This window comes from Hippocampus zosterae, chromosome 6, assembly GCF_025434085.1.
Source record: "Hippocampus zosterae strain Florida chromosome 6, ASM2543408v3, whole genome shotgun sequence".
In the NCBI taxonomy this organism is placed as follows: Eukaryota; Metazoa; Chordata; class Actinopteri; order Syngnathiformes; family Syngnathidae; genus Hippocampus; species Hippocampus zosterae.
Window position 1 is genome coordinate 18249303 of NC_067456.1, and position 22531 is coordinate 18271833.

The 22531-nt window shown below is 42.0% G+C and overlaps 1 protein-coding gene across 2 annotated transcripts in view; it reads right to left on the bottom strand.

Moving 5' to 3' along the window:
* galnt9 (polypeptide N-acetylgalactosaminyltransferase 9) overlaps positions 1-22531 on the bottom strand; it is a 245613-nt gene that overhangs the window by 33565 nt on the left and 189517 nt on the right. The window contains exons 3-5 of one of the 2 annotated variants that reach the window (XM_052067006.1): positions 22120-22286; positions 16989-17163; positions 8589-8786 (exon numbers count right to left, since the gene is read on the bottom strand). In XM_052067006.1, coding sequence (XP_051922966.1) covers positions 8589-8786; positions 16989-17163; positions 22120-22286 — 540 coding nt within the window. The remainder of the gene's footprint in view (positions 1-8588; positions 8787-16988; positions 17164-22119; positions 22287-22531) is intronic. The other variant, XM_052067007.1, reaches the window with a different exon arrangement.

The following is a 22531-nucleotide window of genomic DNA, read 5'->3' on the forward strand; positions in this document are numbered from 1 at the left end:
TGATCCGTTTATACCATAGGTGTCAAACTCAGGTCCTGGAGGGCCACTGTCCTTCATGTTTTCCAAGTCTCCCCGTTGCAACACACCTGATTCAAATGAACAGGTTCAATGGCAGGCTTCCGCAGAGCTTGCTGATGATCTGATTATTTGAATCAGGTGTGTTGCAACAGGTTGACTTGCAAAACATGCAGTACAGCGGCCCTTCAGGACCTGAGTTTGACACCCCTGGTTTATACTAACGAAGGTCGCGGGCATTCTGGAGCATATCCCAGCTGTATTTGGGCTGTAGGTGGGGTACACCCTGAACTGGTTGCCAGCTAATCACAGGGCACACATCGACGAACAACCATTCACACTCACAATCACACTTAGGGATAATGCCGCCCTCACACACAATCCAAGTTGATAAATCCCTTACTGCGAGGGAATGTTCCTATACCTGCTCCATGCATACTTCGGTGCGTACGCATGCATGTCAAGCGATTGTGAGATACAATACAATACAATACATGCTGATTTATATAGCGCTTTCACAACAGCGGCAGCTGTAACAAAGCGCTTTACAAAACGGTTAACATAAAGTAAAATAATAAACACAACACATAACATAAAACACGGACAGTCGTGCAGTCCTGACCACTTTTCCGTCACACGCTTTGTTGTTTGAAGCAGTTTGAGATGAAAGAGGAGAGAATCAAAGTGTCCTTTAACCAGTGAATCAGAGACGTCATGCTCAAAATGTGCACCCGTCGGCTGCAAGCTAAGTTTCAAAGTCAACAAGAAGCTGTAGCATCCATTGACGAAAAAAGAGATTGGTTCACTTCTCCTGTCCCATGGAAATCCACTTCAATTCCAAGCGGCGACTCACGGTTCCAAATACGCATCGGCCCTCTTCGCCAACGCTCCTCTCTCCTCATCCTCAACTTCAGCGGCCATCCATCCAGCCGCACCAACGCCAACTGTCCAACAGCGCTGACATAGCCACTGAACAAATCGGGGTTGTGAAAAATGCTGCCCATTACTGGCGCAAAAAACACAAGCGCCCCAGGTCTGTCCAGCACCGACAGTCAATGGCGCCGACATTCCTCCCAATCAAAATCTGTGCTGGTACAGGCGTGCTGCCGAGAAGGCGCAACCACCAAGCACAGATACTGCTCCTTTGACGAATGTCGTGGCCAAAAAGCGCTGAAAACAGTCCATATCAGGTCCACACAATGAAACAACAAACAACATGTGACAAAACAAAAGACAAAAACAGCAAAAAAGAACAAAAAAGCAAGGCTCTTGAAGAGCACTTGCCGAAGGCTGCCTACTCGGGCGCCATCTCTTGCAAAGACGCAAAGAGATGCAGTTTAATGACCTAGAACTTGGCCAAGTCAACTTTTTCTTTATTCTCAGTATTGTATTGAAATGTGAATTTGTAAGTAATTAAAGTATTTATGCTTTTGTCAAGTATAGCACAAATTTAAATCCTACACCTTGATTGAAATGTTTTGTTTTTCATCTTTATTTTTATTTTTTTTGAAAATTTCCCTTCATAAGTCCTTCATCAGTGCAGCTCACTGAAATTATCATTTTTAAATGAATGATTGCACTCTCAAAACTAGCACAACCCGCAAAGAACCTCAGGTCAGCATGTACAACAAATATTCAAGAATATTCTTCACAAAAGTGGGGTAAACCACTCCAGCAACAGGCCCTATGGTTCTTTTATACTACTATTATCTGCTGGGTCCCATCTTAAGTGCTTTGGGACAAAGGCCCATAAAAAGCACTCTATTCATCCAGTGTTCTCAACAGTTATTTTTTTCCTCTAAAGTGACCTACTAGGTATATTCTTCTTTTTGAACTTCATTATTTGAGATACCATGCACGCATGCTCATGCATGCAGATGTACTCACACACACAAATATACACTCACACACACAGTCAAGAAACAGAACAAGCTTCATTTGTGATGATTTATGAATCACAAAGAGGAAGATGGTTGCACGTAATATACATACCATTCTGGGCCACCACGAGATTTGGGTATTGAGGATCAAGTGGACGTTCAACTGTATAGACGGCTGCACAGTTTAGATGTTATATTTAATATAATACCATCTGGTCTCTTCAGCATGATAAACTATGATTTGCACACCGTGTACTTTTCCCATGCGCTATGTACTTAAACGAGGTCCTAGCTGGGTCGTACTTGTAAGTTGATTATACACCTAAAATCAGAGAGCAATAAATTATATAACATTACTCTTACACTACTCCACAGAGATCAAAAGTATTGCTGAGGTTCATAAAAAACTAAACAGCAAAAAGCTTCTGTTTTCTGCTTTGTGCAATTTAGGCTCTCTATCGGTCCATGCAATGTTAGAACTTAATTATAAACGTTAACTTAGCAGATGATTTCCACATTTTGGCTCAGCTCACTGGCTGGCCGTCGCCCCCACTATTCTCTGCAACAGATCCAAACGGATAAAGTGAATATGGACCTGTGGACCTTTTGCTGTCACGTAGTGAGGTGGTGGTGGACCCCAAAAAGCAGGCAAGAGAGAAGAGCAGGGTGTACTCGACAAATTGTATTAAAACAGAGAAAACTAAATCCTAAACAAACAAAGTCCTCAAAACAAAACAAAGCCAAAGTATCAAACAAAAACCATGACTGAAACAAACACTATCAATAACCGAAACATGACCAGAACAAACATGACAGCAGCAAACACACGAACAAACAATGACCCAACACTGAGTGGTCGTGCTGGGAGTCCTTTTAAATGGCTAACGACATAACGACCAACAGGTGTGCAGCTGCAGGGAGAACCCTACAGTGCCACCTGTTGGTCACAAACCAAAACATGACACTCGCAACCTGCTCTTGGAGAGGCTGTACAGTGAAATTCCTCTCCAACAAAATCCTGTTTGCAACTAGAAATGTTTCACAACAGGGGGCTTTTCACTGTCGCAAATTTTATCTCAGATGTAAACGCACACACACACACACACACACACACACACACACACACACACACAGAAAACGTATGTGTGTACTCTGTATTTATATTCCAATACGTAGTGCATACATATGAGCATACACTTATTTGACACTTCATATAGCCAGTGTAGAAAGAAAATGACGTGAAATTGCAAAATTTACGATCAGCATTCACTTTCACTTACATCAATTTCTTGCATAATGTATTTTACTTTGCTTCATTACATGCTTTCATTTTTATTACTTTTATCATGTATTCAAGAGTGAATGTTTTTCTTTTCTGAACTAACTTCCTGGACTACTGCGCATGTGTAAACCAGTGTGGTGGTTGCTGTAGCCATTTCCAAACGAAGCAGTAGAGGTCCCTGTGGCATGCTGAGGTTGGATTAGACTTTTGCGGAAGACTTGTTTTCCTTGTAGTGAATCTCGTTGCAAGGCACAGAAAAAGATTTCGTATAACGAAACAGGGGGACTTTTCGTCGTAGGAGGAGCAGAAAAGTGGGAATGGCTTTCATGCATGAAATGTTTTTCATACTAGGGGATATTTTCGCCAATGTAGGTTTCCTTGTAGAGGAATTTCACTGTACCTGCCAGAGGGATGTGTGTGTGTCAGCAAGCGGAGAATAATTTGATATATGTGACGTGCAGACCTGACAGCATAGTTTGAAGCCAACCGACTCATCTAACTTGCATTGCCCCATGCAGCCTGCTAGCGCCAAAGAGCCTGTTAAGAAGCATACCAGATTCACCACTTCAACTAGTCGCACTCGAGCTCAGTCTTCTGACTCCCTACACCTTTATCACAAGTGCCTCCATCACCTATGACATCAAGCTGAAAATGTTAATGTAAATTGTTAACTGTGTTTACCTGGGCCAGATTGCGAACAATGAGACGCTCACCTAGAGAGCTGATGCGAAACAAGTTAAGACACAAGGGAGAGGCTAAAAACACTCACTGATTTATTATAAATGTGGGCTGTAACGTTTCAAGAAAGAGGCAATTAGAGTTTTCAAAGAACAACATAGCAAGGCCTTGTAGTCTCGCTAGAAAGCCTGCCTTGAGTAAGCACCTCCAGTCCTTTGCTTGCTGATGTGAAGTTTCCCACCTGTCTTGTTTGTCTCCCCACCCTAAATTGGCTGCCTAAGGATAATCCCGCCATGTGTCCCCTCCTCTGATTTGGTTAAAATCAAATTAATGTTTCCATTAAATGAAGCATCTCCCAGAGACTTTGTTAGCTCACATGTTGCGTGCACTTCAAAGATAGGCCCTCATCTGTGAATCTGGTTTTAAGATAAGATAAGATATCTTTTATTCGTCCCACACTGGGGAAATTTACAGCCTCCAGCAGCAAGAATGTATGTAGAAAGAAGAAAGAGAAAAAAACAACAAACATCTTTCAATTAAATGCAATATGAACACAAAATGGATAAATTAAATTAAATAAATTTTAAACTCAGTCCTACATTTAACAACAGCTTCAAATCATTTGGAGTTCTCTTTCAGCAGCAACTACTACCGTCCCCTTGGCGTTTGCTCTTGAAATGAATTTTCTGAATTTGTTGCTGACTTGGTGACCCACAGAGATAATATACCTTTATTAATCATGCATGACTTCAATATTTATATGAGACAATATTTAATACTATGTCTGCTAGTCCGGTCAGCATTGCAAATGAGAATCTGTTCTCTATTGCCTCACCTGGATCAATAAAGGTTAAATAAATAAACACTTTGACTTCTTCAGACCATAATAATAGTGTTGGGACCAACCCAGGGGATCCTATCCTGCTGCTGTCTGATGATTTCACGAATTTGATGTCTTGGCACGCTGCCGTCATTCCATTCATGACCAAAGCTAAACGTTTTTTTAACTGCTATTGCGCTGTTTATTACCCACAGCTATTCTTTCCCTTCCATCTCATATTGGTACTATACATAATATAACCAAAACTTCCATGTGGCTCTCTGTACCACCTGTGACATGTCACACCACCAATTAAAAAAAAAGCGTACTAAAAGACACACAAGTTCTCAGATAAGACCAAGTATCCATGTCGGAAGCTTGAGCTCAAATGCCATGCGATTAAACCTATTAAACCTGAGGTGTTTGTCAGGCATGGAGAAATGATTTGTTGAAATACAGACACATTATTACTCACGAAAGACTTGCGGGCACAGACATATTCTGGGCTTTGTGTAGGCTGCTGCTGAACAAGGTGTTGTGGTTAGTGGACTGGGATTCAGCAATTACTGCTCTTTTGGCTGTCTCGTTTAAATGCAGCGGACAATGGAGGAAGCCTTGATAAATACACTGCATTTAGCTAGTGATTAGCTAAAATGTGCTGAGGCTTTGCACCGCATGTTGAACAACCCAGAATGGAATTTCTGAAGCACGTATCGGAGTGTGATTCGTTTACAGGGAAATGACGTAATGGATGACGTATAGGTCTGGCTAGCTCGAGAAGTGGTTCACGTGTCAGAGCAAATGTGAAATATTGCAATGTGATGCTTGTCTCGACTGTGTCTGCAGGCAAAGTGACTACACTGGGGGTTCTTCAATTGGACAGGAGGGGCTCTTCTCCTCTGACACACCCACACGCACAAATATGAGTTTCATCATCGTTGGTCAATCTGGTGACGGGTGGTTGTGTTCGCTGCTAAATGCGATCTTGGTTGACAGTTCAACAGTTGAAAACGCTTCAATCCCCTCATAGGGTACTCCAACATCCTTGCTCACAATTTACCATGCCTGCTCCTTTTTAGTCTTGGTCCCGGCTGGTCAAGGCAATATTTGTTGTCGTGTGGTAGTAGTAACTGGTGCAACTCCATGTTATTCACAGTTACATTTTCATAACTTACTACTAGACATGAAAGCTTTTTTAAAATTCCCATTTCACGTTTTTATTGTTCTCCAGGTGTTTTCGGAATTGTGGGCTCATTTTTAAAATACGTTTTTTTCCCCCTTGCATCTCAGGTGACAAACAGATTACATACAAAAAACTAACAAAAAAACAATTTAAATATCTGTCTAGCCATTCACACTAAATTAAAAGTTCTGAACCTCTGGGACCTCAACGTTTGTCTTGCATATAATCAAAAGAATAACCGTAAGCATGCTGTTCTTGTACTTTCTTGTGACCTCTTTCTGTCTCTGCAGTTCAAAAGGCCAGAAAGGGCACTGAGAATGAGCTTTGACTGGCCACCCAGCTTCTGTTGTTGATGGGAAGAAACCTTGCGGAACAAGTGGGCCAATGATTTCCAATGGAAATCCACACTGCTGAAACACTTTGTCCTTGAGGCAAACTGTCCATAAGTGGCATGTGAGTAAAGTACAAACATTAAAGTAAAAAAATTAAAATGAAATAGGCTACAGTCCACGTCGGCTTCACAGTGCAGAGGTACCAGGTTCGATTCCTGCTCCGGCCTCCCTGTGTGGAGTTTGCATGTTCTCCCCGGGCCTGCGTGGGTTTTCTCCGGGTGCTCCGGTTTCCTCCCACATTCCAAAAACACGCGTGGCAGGCTGATTAAACACTCTAAATTGTCCCTAGGTGTGAGTGTGAGCGTGGATGGTTGTTGGTCTCTGTGTGCCCTGTGATTGGCTGGCAACCAATTCAGGGTGTCCCCCGCCTACTGTCCGCAGACAGCTGGGATAGGCTCCAGCACCCCCTGCGACCCTAGTGAGGATCAAGCGATCCGGAAGATGAATGAATGAATGAATAGGCTACAGTCTTATCGAAAGTAATCTTAGGTGCACAGGACTGCAGCTACGCTACAATGAATACGTCAATGATGGTGTGCATGAGTCATAACTGAAATAAATCCCAAATACTATTTGCATTTCTGTTCTGTCAAGTCAAGTCAAGTCAACAGTATTTATAGAGAACTTTCAAACAGCCATCGCTGCATACAAAGTGCTGTACAGCACCAAACAGTAAAACCAAGAACAAATCTAAGTCATGCTGAGTCGAATGCCAAAGAATACAAGTGAGTTTTGAGGAGGGCTTTGAAGATGGATCTGTGTTATGTTACAGATCCAAAAGGTTAACTAGAGTTTCCCAACCATTATCGAAAATATGTCAAGGCACAACACTAAGCGAAATGATTCACAAAAAGTGGATACACCGGTTAATTGTGTACCTTCTGTCATCTAGTAGAAGAGCATTCTCATCTACCTGTTAATATAGGTGGTTGCCAAGATAAAGTCACAAAAATATATTTTTTAATAGAAAATAGTTTTCATCTTGATAACTGACACTGGATAAGGCGACACAACTGATGATCTCTCACGACACACTGGTTGCGAATCACTGAACTAAAGCACTGCTGCGTTTTCATCCTCAACCATATTTTACTCAGAGAAGTGCCCTATAATAACCTACTAGTGAAAAGAACTGCATTCATCCGAAACCCCGCTTGTTCCATTTGTACACGTGATATTTAATGACTGAAAGCATCATGTGTAATCCAGTTGTGCATCTCTATGTTTTGGGATGCTTATGCATCTACTGAGGGTCCATGTCAATAATGGTTCTACCATGCTGCCATGGTACCAAGCCATGCCATACTGTTTTGGGCGAGAGTGGAATGATGCATGTCTATGAATCACAAGATTGACCTAGATTATGTTCATACTGTTCAGAACAACGAATCGAGGATCAAAACACCTGAAACAGAATCAAATGGATGTATATGAAAAATAAATTATACGCTCACTTTTTCCATTCTTTTTTTTTACCCTTCCGAGATGTCTCTCTTCACCTTAACCATTGATTGCGACTTTATTACGGCACCAATGCCTTTTTAAAAAAGTGGTAATTCTAAAGTTACCAAATGCTTGGCAAACATTGGTAGGGGATGTTATTGTATTTCGTTCTTAAAATAAAATGACAGCATACATTAATCCCTGAATCATTGTAGAAATCAATTCAATGGCAAATCATTACTATTATGATTTTTAATATATGTTTAAAAGTATCATGACTTAACTATAGGTTGGGTTGTTACACATGGTCAGGGGTGGAATGCGGTTTCTAAGTGCGGTTTCTAAGTGCCTACTTCACAGCGACCAACTTTACATCATCAAGCTGGAGATCTTGTGGTTCCTTTTAAATGTGCTTTGTGCACACTAATATCCTGCATGCATCCCAGCAAGTCTTTCCACCATGAAGAACGTGCACTTCTCCTTCGCTGAATTAAAAGGGATTGAGGGTTCCTGGGTTGGAAGCCAGCTGTGCTCACCCCCACACCAAATTCAGGTAAATTCAACGTAATTTATTTATTTTACAAAGAACGCATAACCAATTTAAGGATTATACCGCAATGCCATCCAAGTTGGCTCTTGGATGCCATCCAAGTACATTAATGATGCCGTATTGCTGGGGCCTTGTGATTCTGCATATGACTAACTGTATTTATCATGGTAATGAGTAATAAGTTTTAAATGACGTTATGTATTTGTGTGTTAGGTCGGCACATAGGTCCGGAGAGGATCTTACTTTGATGGGTATCTACATGAATAAGTGACAGGCTCCAGTTATCCATATTTAATCAAACATCCTCATCTACTATGAATGTTGTTCACTTGCTGAGGTACTCACCTGATAGGAGCTGTCTCATCGCCCTTGTCCAGCCACTCCTGTGGAGGGATGATGTACATACACCACAGCCCCCAGTTGTAGCCGTGGGCGGCATTGGCATACTGCTGTACTTCAAAGGTGTTGTATTTGATGTTGTCTATAGCGGGCAAAATGATGCGGGTATGATCCTCTTTCATTCGGGTTAGAATCGGTTCAGCCCTTTGGATGAAAGAAAGGAAGAAAGAATAGAATCACAGATTAATTTATAAATCAACACCGCTTTTGTCAACAGTTGTTCAAAGTAAAGTTGCGAACGGCATGGGAACAATGAATGATCGATGGCAAACACAACTTTACAAAGAGTGAGAGGCAGCGCTGGGCGAGTTACGCCACAATTTGCGAATGGATTGTGGCTGCTTGGAGTGTTGTTCGAGTTTTTTGGCAAATACAACGGAACTCAGTTTTGCTTCCGTTGCCTTTTTAAAAACGTGTTTTTAGCTTGTATCTGTATGTCTTGGCATGCTACCGTATGCTTCAAGTTAACGTGTTTTTAGCGTGCGCGCATGCATGCCGTATGTTTATAAGCTGGCGTATGTTTTACCACTTTAAAACTGCGGCCAATAATGCAGTGCGTTTTGTCTATGTGTAAAATACAGAAATAGCACCCATTAATGAGACTGCGCCCAACCATACGGTGCGGCGAATGGTCGTGAAAATACGGTACTAATGGAAATAGAACTTTTCTTAACCTCAGAAGATTGAGAAAGGTTGTCCAAAGATTTGACCTTCATTGCACTCTTTCTCATTAGTTACAAATAATTTTATTTTATTACCTGCCATTTTTGTAAACTAATTACAATGAAGAACCTTTCCCTACATTGTGTGATAATAGGGCTCAGTTTATTCTTGCACATCTGTGGATGAAATAACTTCAAAAATAACTTCCAAAAAAATTACACTGAGAGCATTTACACACAGATGCAGATATCATTTTGCATTTAATTCTCTGCCAACATGAATTGTGCTCTATTCTCAGCAGTGTTACAGGCTGTCAAACCAGTGTTATTTAAAATCCAAAACAACTGCCAGATTATTTCCCTTGACTGTTGATAATGCAAAGGTCTCGCAAAATGAATTTTCCGAAGGTCAACAAATAAAACCAGATTTCAAATCTCCTGCACATGAAAACAAATGCCAAGATTATCCCCCGTTTGGGATTTGTTGAGAGACAAGAGAAAGGGTTTCTGAAGAAGCGCACAATGAGAAGTGAAGCTTACTTTGCTTCAATACACGCACACAAACACACACACACACACACACACACACACACACACACACACACAGGCGTCTTGATAGCTCAGTTGGTAAGGCATGGGTTTTGGCATACGGGAAACGGTGGTTCGAATCCAGCTTGGGGCAAAAAATGAGCACATAACACCATCCAATGTGGGTCCTTGGGCAAGATCCTTCACGCTAATGCCTACCTCATACAATGATGAGAGACAATAAAATGAATGGCATGCCGGCTCAGACGTCGCCCGGCCAAACAAGGTCTGCGTCAGGTGCTGGGGAACCAGAGCACCTTGATGAAAAATGGGCAACTGGAACAAAGCGGAGATGGGTGAGATGCGATAACAGGGCTCTGTTGGAATGCTACTCCTTAAGCAACCCTGGTCAGAGGGGTTACATGCAGAGAATGTAGGCTAAATGGTTACTTCGAAACCCACAGTCACGGTTGACCACGAAACAACTAGTAGCTCAGTGTTCCAACATCCACAAACGGCAACTGCTGTCACAACTTGAGATTGATGAGGTACAATGCAGGTTCCATGGTGAAGGTCCCCAGGCTGCCAGATCAGAGGAGAAGGTCATACCAGAGATTGGGTGGCAAGCCCCAATGAATGCAGATGATGAGATTGGCAGGCCAGCCCCAATGAATGAAATGCTGAGCGAGGCAGCATCTGAGCTTTCAGCTCAGATGCTGAAAGCTGAAAGCATGGCGAGAATGAAAGCTGGGCAACCTAGAAACCGATTACAATGGCTATGTGAAGTACCACCTTAAAGTCTCATGGAAAGTGTGAATGCAGCACTGAGGGTGATCCCTACCGTAACGATCACGGAGACCAATGAGCTGATATACGCTTCAGAATCAGTGATCCGTGAGATGATTGGCTATAAGAGCAACCATGGAAGCCATGAGATACGTTACCCACCTTGGAAAAAACGGTTGGAGGCTAAGATCAAGGTGGCTCGGAAAGATGTGAGTCAATTGAGTCAGAGAGGTGTGATGAAAAGGCCGATACCCGAGAGGTACATCCAGATGACCATACCTGAAGCACTCGAAACTGCCAAACAAAGGCTCCAAGCCTTGTCCAGTCGCCTAAAGCGGTACACGAAAGAGAATGAGGCCAGACGAATAAACAGGCTGTTCGCAACACAACCTGCGAAAGTGTACGCTCAGTGGCAGGGTCCTGACAACAGAGCTGATGACAATCATCCGCCCGTCCATCCATACACAACATGTTACGCTCATTCACACATCATTTGCAGCAGTGAAGCTAATGACTAAATCTTATTATACATTTCCTTTAGAATTTCACTCATTTATCGTTGACTGATTTCTACAGGTGAGGTGTAGGGCTCATCATGTCTATTTATGCTAAAAACCAAATAAGAGCCTCGGCTCCAAAACCACTAGTCTTTATGTTACAGTCACAATGAAATCATTGCCAGTGGTACATGAGAAGAGTCTTTCTCATGCTCAGAGATAACATCCACCATATCTTCAAAGCCAGTCCTAATACACTCAGCTTGTCATGTGATATACTTCTAAATTTATAAAAGGGGGCTACAATTATACCGTGATGAATGTGTCTCTGAAGGATACTCCCACACTTGCAGTTTCTCTCTCTTTCCGCCCACTGCCTCTGTTCACCCTGATGCTTATGCTCTCTCGCCTCATCTACTTTTCTTCAGTGGGACCCATTCGTCTTGGCCAAGCAAAACCGCTACTTTTCACAAAAGGTTAGGGTGCACATTGCCCATGGAATAGACCAGTTGAATTGCATATGCTATTATGATTTTTAAAAAAGCTATTCTGAATACATAACTTGATAAAGACGGATGAAAACAATGAGCTGTAGAACAGCTGTAAAAACGACCTTAACTCCACCCCTTCTACAAATGATGGGCATTTTACAATCACTCATCAACCAATACTTTCTAATGTGACATCAATAAAGTCTCTCGTATAAAGAAAGTATAGACATTTTGAGGATTAAGATTTGGAGTGTGCAACATTTAATTAGCTGTTGATACATTTGAATGTATGTTATTTATGTTAGTTCTAACCTTCATGTATTTGCCTGCTTGGTTCAAGCTCAATATGGATTGCACAAAGAGAAAACGAGCTTCTGAATGAGCTTGGTAAAAATAACACTGCCTGTATATATATGACTTTCCTACTACGAGGACTTCAGGTTGTACGCCCTTAAGTGTCTTTTGGCAAGATTCAGAATTTATAATTGCTCCAGATTGGTTAAATGTATGAAAGCCACTTGCAATGAATGCAAATTTATTGGATACACAAAGGACATTAGTCAAGCAATATTGTGATCTTTGGAAATACAAAGCACACGTATTGTTCGCGTTTTACCAAGAGATCTGAAATGAAAAAATTGCTGTTGATAAATTATGTGGGAATATATGCAATTAAGGAAGGTGAGCGCAAATACGACAAAAAGAAATTATTTGAGTGCTTCCTGGTAAAAAGTCAAAGAACCAACATTTTATAGCATGTAAATCAGCAAGGATGAAGACCATTTTGGCTAAAATTTGGAGTACCTGTCCAGTCTAATAGTTGAAACACAGACATGAAAAAAGATGTCGAGTTACGATTGTGATTAATGTTCAGTGTTGCAACACAATCTGCGAAAGTGTATGCTCAATGTCAGGGTCCTAACAACAGAGCTGAACTACCAAGATTGGAAACTGAAAGGTACTGGAAAGGCATGTGGGAGAAGGGGGTTGCACATAACAGCAGTGCACAATGACCCTGAGAGAGGAGCACAGCAACCTCCCTGAACAGAACCCAGTTACCATAACAGTGGCAAACATAGAGGAAAGAGTCTCAGATATGCAAAACTGGACAGCACCAGGCCCGGACATGGTCCACACCTACTGGCTAAAGAAACTCCATGAGCACCACAAATGAACCAGCTGCTGAGGGATGGGACTCACCCAAGATGGCTAACCGAAGGGCGAACGATCCTGATCATGAAGGATCCCTCAAAAGGTGCAGTCCCATCCAACTATCGGCCAATAACCTGTCTCTCCACAACAAGGAAGCTCATGTCAGGTATCATTGCGGCTAAGATAAGTGGACACACGGATCAATACATGAGCGAAGCACAGAAGGGCATTGGTAGAGATACCAGAGGAGCCAAACATCAGCTCCTGGTTGACAGAACAGTCGCACAAGACTGCAGGTCCCGACATACCAACGTGTGCACAGCCTGGATTGATTAAACGAAAGCCTATGACTCGATGCCACAAACATGGATCACTGAATGCTTGGAGTTGTATAAGGTGAACAGGACCCTAAGGGCCTTCGTTGCGAACTCAATGAGGATGTGGAAAACCACACTTGAAGCCAATGGCAAGCCACTTACCCAAGTGTCCATCAAATGTGGCATATACCAAGGTGATGCACCCTCCCCACTGCTGTTCTGCATAGAACTGAACCCCCTAAGCCAAGTAATCACCAAGACAGGCTATGGATACCGCCACAGAAATGGAGCTCCGATCAGTCACCTCCTCTACATGGATGACATAAAGCTGTATGCTAAGCGCGAAAGGGACATAGACTCCCTGATCCACACAACCAGGATCTACAGCAGCGACATCGGGATGTCATTCGGGCTTGAGAAATGTAGTCGGATGGTGACTAAGAGAGGAAAGGTAGTTCGCACTGAAGGGTCTCACTCCCTGAAGGAACGATTGCAGAGATTGAGGACAGATACAATTACCTCGGTATACCACAAGCCAATGGCAACCTCGAACTGGCAACAAGGAAAGCGGCTACGGCCAAATATCTCCAGCGAGTGAGGCAAGTCCTAAGAAGCCAGCTCAATGGCGAGAATAAGGCCCGGGCAAAAAACAGCTATGCCCTGCCAGTGATCAGGTACCCTGCAGGAATATTAAGATGGCCAAAGGAAGATATTCAGACCACGGACGTTAAAACCCGAAAGGTCCTAACCACGCATGGGGGGTTCCATCCCAAATCCAGCACCGTGAGACTGTATGCAAACTGAAAGGAAGGAGGCCGGGGACTAGTGAGTGTGAGAGCCAAGCTCCATGTATACATCAAGGAGAAGGCTCCAACGGATGACGTACTCACAGAATGTCTCAGACAATGGGGAACAGAGAATGAGGCGCTGTAACAGGGACCATCATGGGAGGACAAGCCCCTACACGGGATGTACCACCGGACCATAACTGAAGTGGCTGATCTCAAGAAGTCCTATCAGTGGCTAGAGAGGGCTGGCCTGTAGGATAGCACTGAGACACTCATCCTGGCTGCTCAGGAGCAGGCCTGAGCACCAGAGCCATTGAGGCCCAGATATACCACACCAGACAAGACCCAAGGTGTAGGTTGTGCAAAGAGGCACCTGAGACAATCCAACACATAACTGCAGGGTGTAAGATGCTGGCAGGGAAAGCCTACATGGCACGCCATAACCAGGTGGCTGGCATAGTCTACCGAAACATCTGTGTGGAGTATGGACTGGAAACCCCAAGGGCAAAATGGGAATCACCTCAGAAGGTGGTGGAGAATGACAGAGCAAAGATCCTGTGGGACTTCCAGATCCAGACTGACAAGTGATGGAAACACCAAAAGAAGGAACACGAGAAACTCGAGAAATACCAATGGCTCAGAGAGGAGCTGGAGAGAGCCTGGAAGGTAAAGGTGACAGTCCTGCCTGTGGTGGTCGGAGCACTCGAGGCAGTGACCCCCAAACTAGATGAGTGGTTGCAACAGATCCCGGGAACAACATCGGACATCTCAGTCCAGAAATGTGCAGTGCTGGGAACAGCAAGGATACTGTGCAGAACCCTCAGGCTTCCTGGCCTCTCGGAGAGGACCCGAGCTGAATGAGGGACGGACACCACCCGAGGGGTGAGACGAGGATTTTTTAATATATATACTATATATGTTTAAAAGTCAGATGTGGACATTTGTCCTTATTCTTTTGTTTATTTCTGCTGTACGCCGATTAAAATGTTGGACTCATGGCTCATTGTATAGTTTAGGTGTACAGTACTGCGTTTCGTTTGGTGTCCTTTCTTGTAATACTCATTAATTGGGGTCATGTGTGAATTGACCATTGATGTTCAGTCTACAGTTAAATGTCAGTACCATTCTCCTTCGCAAATGTCAAAAGTGTCATGGAAGGACTCCTCATGTTACTGTCATCGGCAAACATGCTTATATCATCGTCCGTTCAGTACATGATGTCATGAAACGGTATTCCTTTTGAGATCGTTGCTGTCGGTTAACAAATGCACGTTCAGCTCTACCCGTATTTACAGAGAGCAATCACAACTTTTTCTTCTTCCCGAACAGTGTTAGATCCATATTGAGTAAACTGGTGAAAATCTTCTCATCGACCAACCAACAGGTTATACACTCAATCCAGTGATACCAACTTAAACATGAATGAGAACATGCAGCATTTCTAATGCAAGTACACAGCAAATAGGAAGGGAATGCCACGTCAATGAACCAAAACACTGTCAAGTCAAGTCAAGTCAAGTCAAGTCAACAATATTTATAGAGCACTTTCAAACAGCCATCGCTGCATACAAAGTGCTGTACACGGAGCAATTTAACATGCACAATAAACAGTAAGGCAAATCGGTAATAAAAGGCGGTAGAAAGCACCAAACAGTAAAATCAAGAACAAATCTAAGTCATGCTGAGTCGAATGCCAAAGAATACAAGTGAGTTTTGAGGAGGGCTTTGAAGATGGGCAGTGAGGAGGCTTGCCGAATGTTCAGTGGGAGGTCATTCCAGAGAGAGGGACCAGCAACAGAAAAGGCTCGATCCCCTCTGAGCCTCAGTTTAGTTCTTCGTACTTCTAACAAAGTCTGGTCCACAGACCTGAGGCGCCGGGCAGGTGTGACGGGGCGGATGAGCTGTAGCTTCAAGTTGGCAGCATATTTGGTGGCGCAATACGCACAAGGTCATTGATGGAGACTCTCAACACAGAGCGACCATCCATCTTACTAATCACTGGATGTGTCATGGTGAATAATCATATTATGATAAATAGCTGACGCCTTCCATTGTAACAAATAGGTTTAGCTTAGAGAGGGCGAATCTTTGCGAAGAAAGGAGATGCAAAAAATGCCTGCACACAGACAGTAGATTATGTAAATTCACACATTTACATGCACACGCTAAAGCGACACACGCATATGTCTCGGGGAAAAAAAAAACATCTCACACTTTGGTGAATCCTCTCACCCCTTCCCCATCTTCTTCTGGTAAAATCACAGGAATTTTTCACACACTTCCTTGAAGATAACATTTTAAAGAGCTGACTTGTAAAGAAAGGGGGAAAAAAAATTCTACGTAACCTGTCATGTAAGACAGAATCAGTGCAAGGGCCCGGCACCATATGTCAAGTAGAGAACACGCCCAAGGTGAATGGTGGATACAGAAGCAAAAAAAGCCTATGTTGGGGGTAGAACGTTACCAAAGTAACATATTTCCTTCAGGCAGTAGCAAAGTAATATAACAAGTTATTCATTAGATTTTTCGTAATATTATTCCTGTAATGCAATACAAATTTGGGACGCCAAGATGTAATTCATCACCAAAATTAAAGTGGAAAGCGATTCATTAGGTCATTTACAATACAAGCTGTGAACCATCACCATTTAGTTCTCACTTGCCTCTCGAAGTCACACATCAAAGATATGTACAGAGTACCAAAAAACTCTTAGGAACACTTTTTTTTTTTCATACACAATCGTTGGCACGTTACATGGCTGAGAGGTCATTGTTTGTCAGACTAATCAGTGTCATGGTTTCATGAAATGAAATGCAAAACATTTAAAATACAAGTTGGAACACACTGAAGTAAGAAGCAGCCTTTTGTAGGAGTCATTGTGCATCTGAGATTTGAATGGATGTGCCACACAGCCCGAGCATTTTATAGTATTGACTCTGATTGATTCTTAAAAATAAATAAATAACATGTCAGCGATCATGCATGGCGAGTACATGTGATGATGTCACCATTGCTAAAATTGGGAACCCCTACAGAGATGATTGTGCCCCATGTAATGTGCTTACTCTGTGCATAGAGAGCGGAAGGCCGGGAGCCGCTTGTATTAAACATGACCTTCTCTTACCAGCCAATGTTGAACTCGACGTGGGCATCAAAGAAGCCAACAACAGGAGCCGTGGCCGCGTTCCAACCATGTATTCTGGCTCGGATCAGACCCTCTCGTTTGCTGTTTCTCACTATCTTGACCAGGCCAGGGTAACGTTTGTTCACATACTGATCCAAGTTGAATTTCAGCTCCACTGTAAAAGGGCAGATTAGACAGTGACATGTCATGATCGCGTTAAGATAGAGTGCATTCAATGGTTGGGTTGTCAACCATTTCAAATATTAACATTTCTCGCGTAGCTTTATTGGCAAGCTTGAACAGAGTAAAGCAGTTTATTTTTGAACACTTTTCCCGTTTGTATCCTTCTTCATGAAAAACATGATATAAAAGATTGTGCACACTGTGCATGTCTTGTAAAAGTATGCAGTCAAACAACCAATATGAACACATTTGATAATCCTGCAGCAGAGACTTGATTTGTTGGCAGTTTGGAAGTCAAGACGTGTTTGCATTCAACATGTGCTCCTTTCTTCTGCCACAATACAATGTGGATGAGGAATATTCAAATATTTTAATGAGATATGTTTTAATTACATCCAGCATTTCATGAAAGACACACAGGGAATTGAACACGATGCAGCAATTTTATACAGTATAAGTTACAGGTGAATATGCTTTTGAAACAGTTTAATCTAAATGGCTGATAGACATCACATGGGGAAAAATAACGCATGCCTGTCATATTTAATTCAGTGAATTTACTTTAGCTTGTTAGTTTGTAGTTTGTTATTCCATGGAAATCTGTAGGCCTCATTAAGTTTTTGTTGTAAACACGGCTAGACATTCATTGGAGTCATTCTGCCCTCTCTCCCTTCCCCACCCCCAAACACACACACACACACGCATACACTCGCACACATTCGCGCTTACACTCATTCAGCCAAAGCGGAACTCATCAATATATGACTACAAGGTAGCATGCCGGCCAAGCGAACTACAGTAATGCATTGTGGGGAAATAGAAAACATGCACCTTGTGTGTCATTTATCTTAAACGTTTCAATTCATACGTGAGGGGGAGGAGGAGGACAGTCAGTAGAGATGAAGTGGCCGAGTTCGCTTGTTATTTATCTCACGTCAGGTGAGAAAGGCTCCAAATACATAGCTTATACATCTTCCGCAAATGATTCATGATTGTACTTCAAACACAAAGTCAGAACTACTAGCACCAAATCTGACCTTTGAGTGACGATGCACCGATCACTGAAAACATAGAAAACTAACAGTCATGCAGGACAGGACAATCACAATAAACTACACACTGCAATGACCGTCGTATTCTATTGACCAGTTTTTATTTGTTTTTTTGTGACTGCTTCTGGGAAAACTGAAAATTCATGTGACAAAAAATAAATACATGTGACTTTATATACCTTTGTTGATTTTATTTGTATTTCTTTTAAGTGGGGCACGGTTTATCTTAAAAATGTGCCGACTATTTTAGCGTTTGATTGTGTTCTGTGAGGTTAAACAACCATACTTTCTAATAACATTTGAAATGATAATTTAATGAACAAGTTGGAATCATGCTGTTAATAAAAGATATGTGATGAACACATTCATTCGGGAGCATCCCATTGTTAAAGTGAGTCAATAAATCAATTAAATTTAATTATCGAGCTCTAAAAAGGGTTGCTTCGAAGTCTGTCTCATTCCAGCAAGTCATTGACAGAGGGCTGTTGAGCATGATTAAACCCGCTGTATCTCCAACCACATATTCATGTAGATTTTCTGTCAGGAAAGGATTGTACCCCGATTAGTAAAATGCAAAAACAATTTCCAGATTGGGCAAAACAGATGAAAGCACTTCCTTCAGGTACAGGTAAGTGATTTAATTGTTTTTGTCCAAAGACACCAGCCATAAAGACAACAGATTTTTGAGTTTGGCTTCAAGCCAACATATAATTAATCCGCTGTTATGCTAGTTCTTCTGCTAACCGGTTTTGTCGGGTTTGGCCGCATGATGTTCCACATATAGCAGAAAAAGGTTTCCAGTGAAAATACCGACATCCATCCATTTTTAGATCTGCTTTATCCTCACAAGGGTGGTGGGGGTCATGGAGCCTAACCCACGCAGGCACGGGGAGAACATGCAAACTCCACACAGGAAGGACGAAGCTGGAATCGAACCCAGTACCTCTGCACTGTGAGGTTGATGATATAACCCAGGGGGCGGCAACCCAAAATCTTGAAATAGCCATATCGGATCAAAAAAACAAAAACAAATATATCTGGAGTCGCAGAAAATTAAAAGCCTCATTTTATACTTTTAATGAAGGAAACACATGCTGTATATAAACTAACTTGGCTACAAATACACAATGAGCCTTCATGATCAAATAGTTTTTTTTTTCCCTGCAGTGCGTCCTGCTGTGCATGGGTGCCCAACCTTTTTTGACCGAAGATCTACTTTTCAATAAACCAGCCTCCCGAGATCGACCCGTGACCGAGGCACGGGATGCACTTTTGCAGCGTGTTAACTCTCGTTGGTCACATGGACCTTTAAAAATGCTCCTCACTGCCCTCCAGATTCCCATTCTCTGCCAGTACCCTCTGTGAATTGTACAGGAAACACCGTTTTTTTTTTTTTTTTAATAACAGCCACCTGTCTGGTACCGCCACCCTGCTAATAGAAACGTGTGTCGCAGGCTGATGGAAACCTTCGTTGACAGAAATGTTGAAATTTAATATTTATTCTACACATTTTAAAGCATTGGAAAACGGCAAGAATGTTTGTGTCATGTTTGTCCTCTTACAGAAACCATATTAAAATATATTTCCCTATGCCATCTTTTTCCATTTTTAAACATTTTTGAAAAAGCTTCAGGGAGCCACTAGGGCGGCACTCGCATGTGGCTCCGGAGCCGGAGGTTGCTAAACCTCGATCTAACCACTCGACACCGGACTGCCCTGAGTATGCCCAAGTATTTTCTTTAAATGAAGTAAATACAATGAGTGAAGTACAACAAATTTTCCCATCAACTTCACAGGAGAATGACAAAAATGAGATTTTAAAACAATTGCCGAATGTAAGCAAAAATAAAAGCAAATATTAAAATACGTATTGTGAGCTTTGTGTAATGAGGTAATGAGCATCTGTGTACTCCTGCTGCTGTTTTTTTTTTTATTTTCTGTATTTTGTTTGACTCCCGGGAGTGACGATGCAGGTGTGAGCCTTTTAGTTGAACAGATGTTTTATAAATTCTTTTTACTATGCCAACCGGAAGGAGCATGATCACGTTGAGTGAAGAGGGGCCAAGTGTAATCTGGTGCCGTGTTCCTCCCACTCTCTACACTCAAGCCTTTGTGATGTGGAGTTGAGCATCATGACCTGATGTGAGTATCACACAACATAAGGCTTAGTTCTCATCACCATGGAAACAATACCAAAAAATAGACTGGGAAAAGATGAGACTCGTCCCATCATCTTGGCTTTCTGTTTTAGTACCTGTTGACAGTCAGAGGCCATCTGCAGACCTGGGCCAGTATGTTACTCAGTTGGAATATTGTAATCATTGATAGCACATTCTGTAAATTGTCCACTCTCACACTCATCACGTTACTGCTAATGTGTTGTCAAAAATGTAACGTTACTTGTTTATTCGACTCCCCAATAGTTATACAGTTATAACTCATAGCATGGGAACTAATGCACTACATTACACAATGACCTTGAGAAATACTTCAAAGATCTTGGGAAACTAAATACTTCCAGAAAACAATAACATGGCTTTTATGTGTAACAAGACAAGTGAGCAGATAAGAGGAAGTAACAGGAAAAAAAAATCACGGGAGAAAAACATGACCCTAAAACTTAACCCTAAATCAAACACAATGGCCAAAGAAAATATTATAGGCCAAAAGGGAACCGTAACGACCTGTGACCAAAAATTGGATCTCTTCAGTCTAAGCAGGCAAATCACTTTGACTCTTTCAGAGCAAGCTGAACATCAGTGAGAGAGGGCTCTGATGAGAAATACCATCGGTGACTGAGAAGATTGAGGGAGGAGCTCGGCGGGAACAGCGAGATATCTTTTTGGGAAATGAAATGGTTGCCTTTCGAGACACTAAAGCTGACATTGTGTCATTGAAACTTGTCACAAATGAATCGTCTGGGTGGCTGTGTGGATTATTAAAGTCACAACAAATGCCCACTCTATGCTTTATGTTACGAGAGGGATCAAATTAAACTCAAATGTCAACACAGTTACTCGTCACATCTTTTCCAAAACGATCATGAATGGCATAACCAAGATTCATACAGATTGTGTGACGACTGCAAGAGCTCCCTAAATTTAAACAGCATATGAACAATGCACATTTTAAATGTTGAGTTTTGTTATTAAACATGAATAGTTAAATAAGGCAGCCTTTATTTCAGGAATGATTAAACAGGATGTCGAAAATGATTACAAAAAATATTTTTCAAGGTGGGATTTTCAGGCAAAAGTGAACATTGTGAGATTAGTTGACCAGCACCTCTGCTGGCTGACCTGGAAAATGAATTTTGGGTCTCTTTCAGAGCAGTGCTATTGCTAACTTATGTCGACAGGCAAGAGCAAAGAACAGTTTGCATTAGCATCTCTGGTGAGTGGGATGTATTTAATTTAATATTTTATTTTTGTCTTGTTATTTGGTAAATATTAATTCATAGTTCGATGGAAGATAAGGGTAATGAGTTTGTCCTTAAGTTATAATGGTATTCTTTATCAAATAGATGAAATGCCGCTGTCTCTTCTTTAATGCCTCACATAGTTTTTAGTGTTTTGTATCCAGTACAAGCTGATCTTATGGAGTGGTCACTTAAATCGCCACCGAAGGCCCAGGTCTAACACTAATAGACATGTTTTTGGACCGTGAATGGAAGTCAGGGTACCTGGGAAGTACATACCCGCAAACTATGGACCAATGCAAATCTGAATCTGAAAGGTTTAAACCAAGATTCAAACGCCCCATTCCAACCTGACAGTCTCCTAAATTATTCTATTCATTCGTTCAAAATGGCGTTCATAATGGCTCACTCAACATTAAAACTTGGAGGAAAAAAAAGCATGAAACCGAATTTGAGCAGCTTTAAGGCTACTACTTACCGCTGTCGCTGTTGTCATCCACTAGGATAATTTCTTTTAGCAGGTGAGCTGGCGTGTGGTTGACCACACTGTGGACGGAGCGCAGTATCACTGACAGAGCCTCGTTCACAAAGATAAAGACCACAGATATCTGAGGAAGGTCCTCCGGATATGTCAGCTGCTTGCACCTGCACAGATAATTACAACATTAGAACCATTTGCTGACACTTATTCCAAATCAAATGTACGGCATTTAGCATTCTTTCTCCAGCATTCTCCAACCCTTCCGCTTCAGTTAGATCCCATGCCAATCTGGGCCCAAACGGGATAAGACATGAGAGAAAAAGGAAAACAAAACCAAAATCTCATCAAAACATAGTCAACAAAAACACAGATCACGACAGTAGATGTCCCAAACTTTTCTCCGCAACAT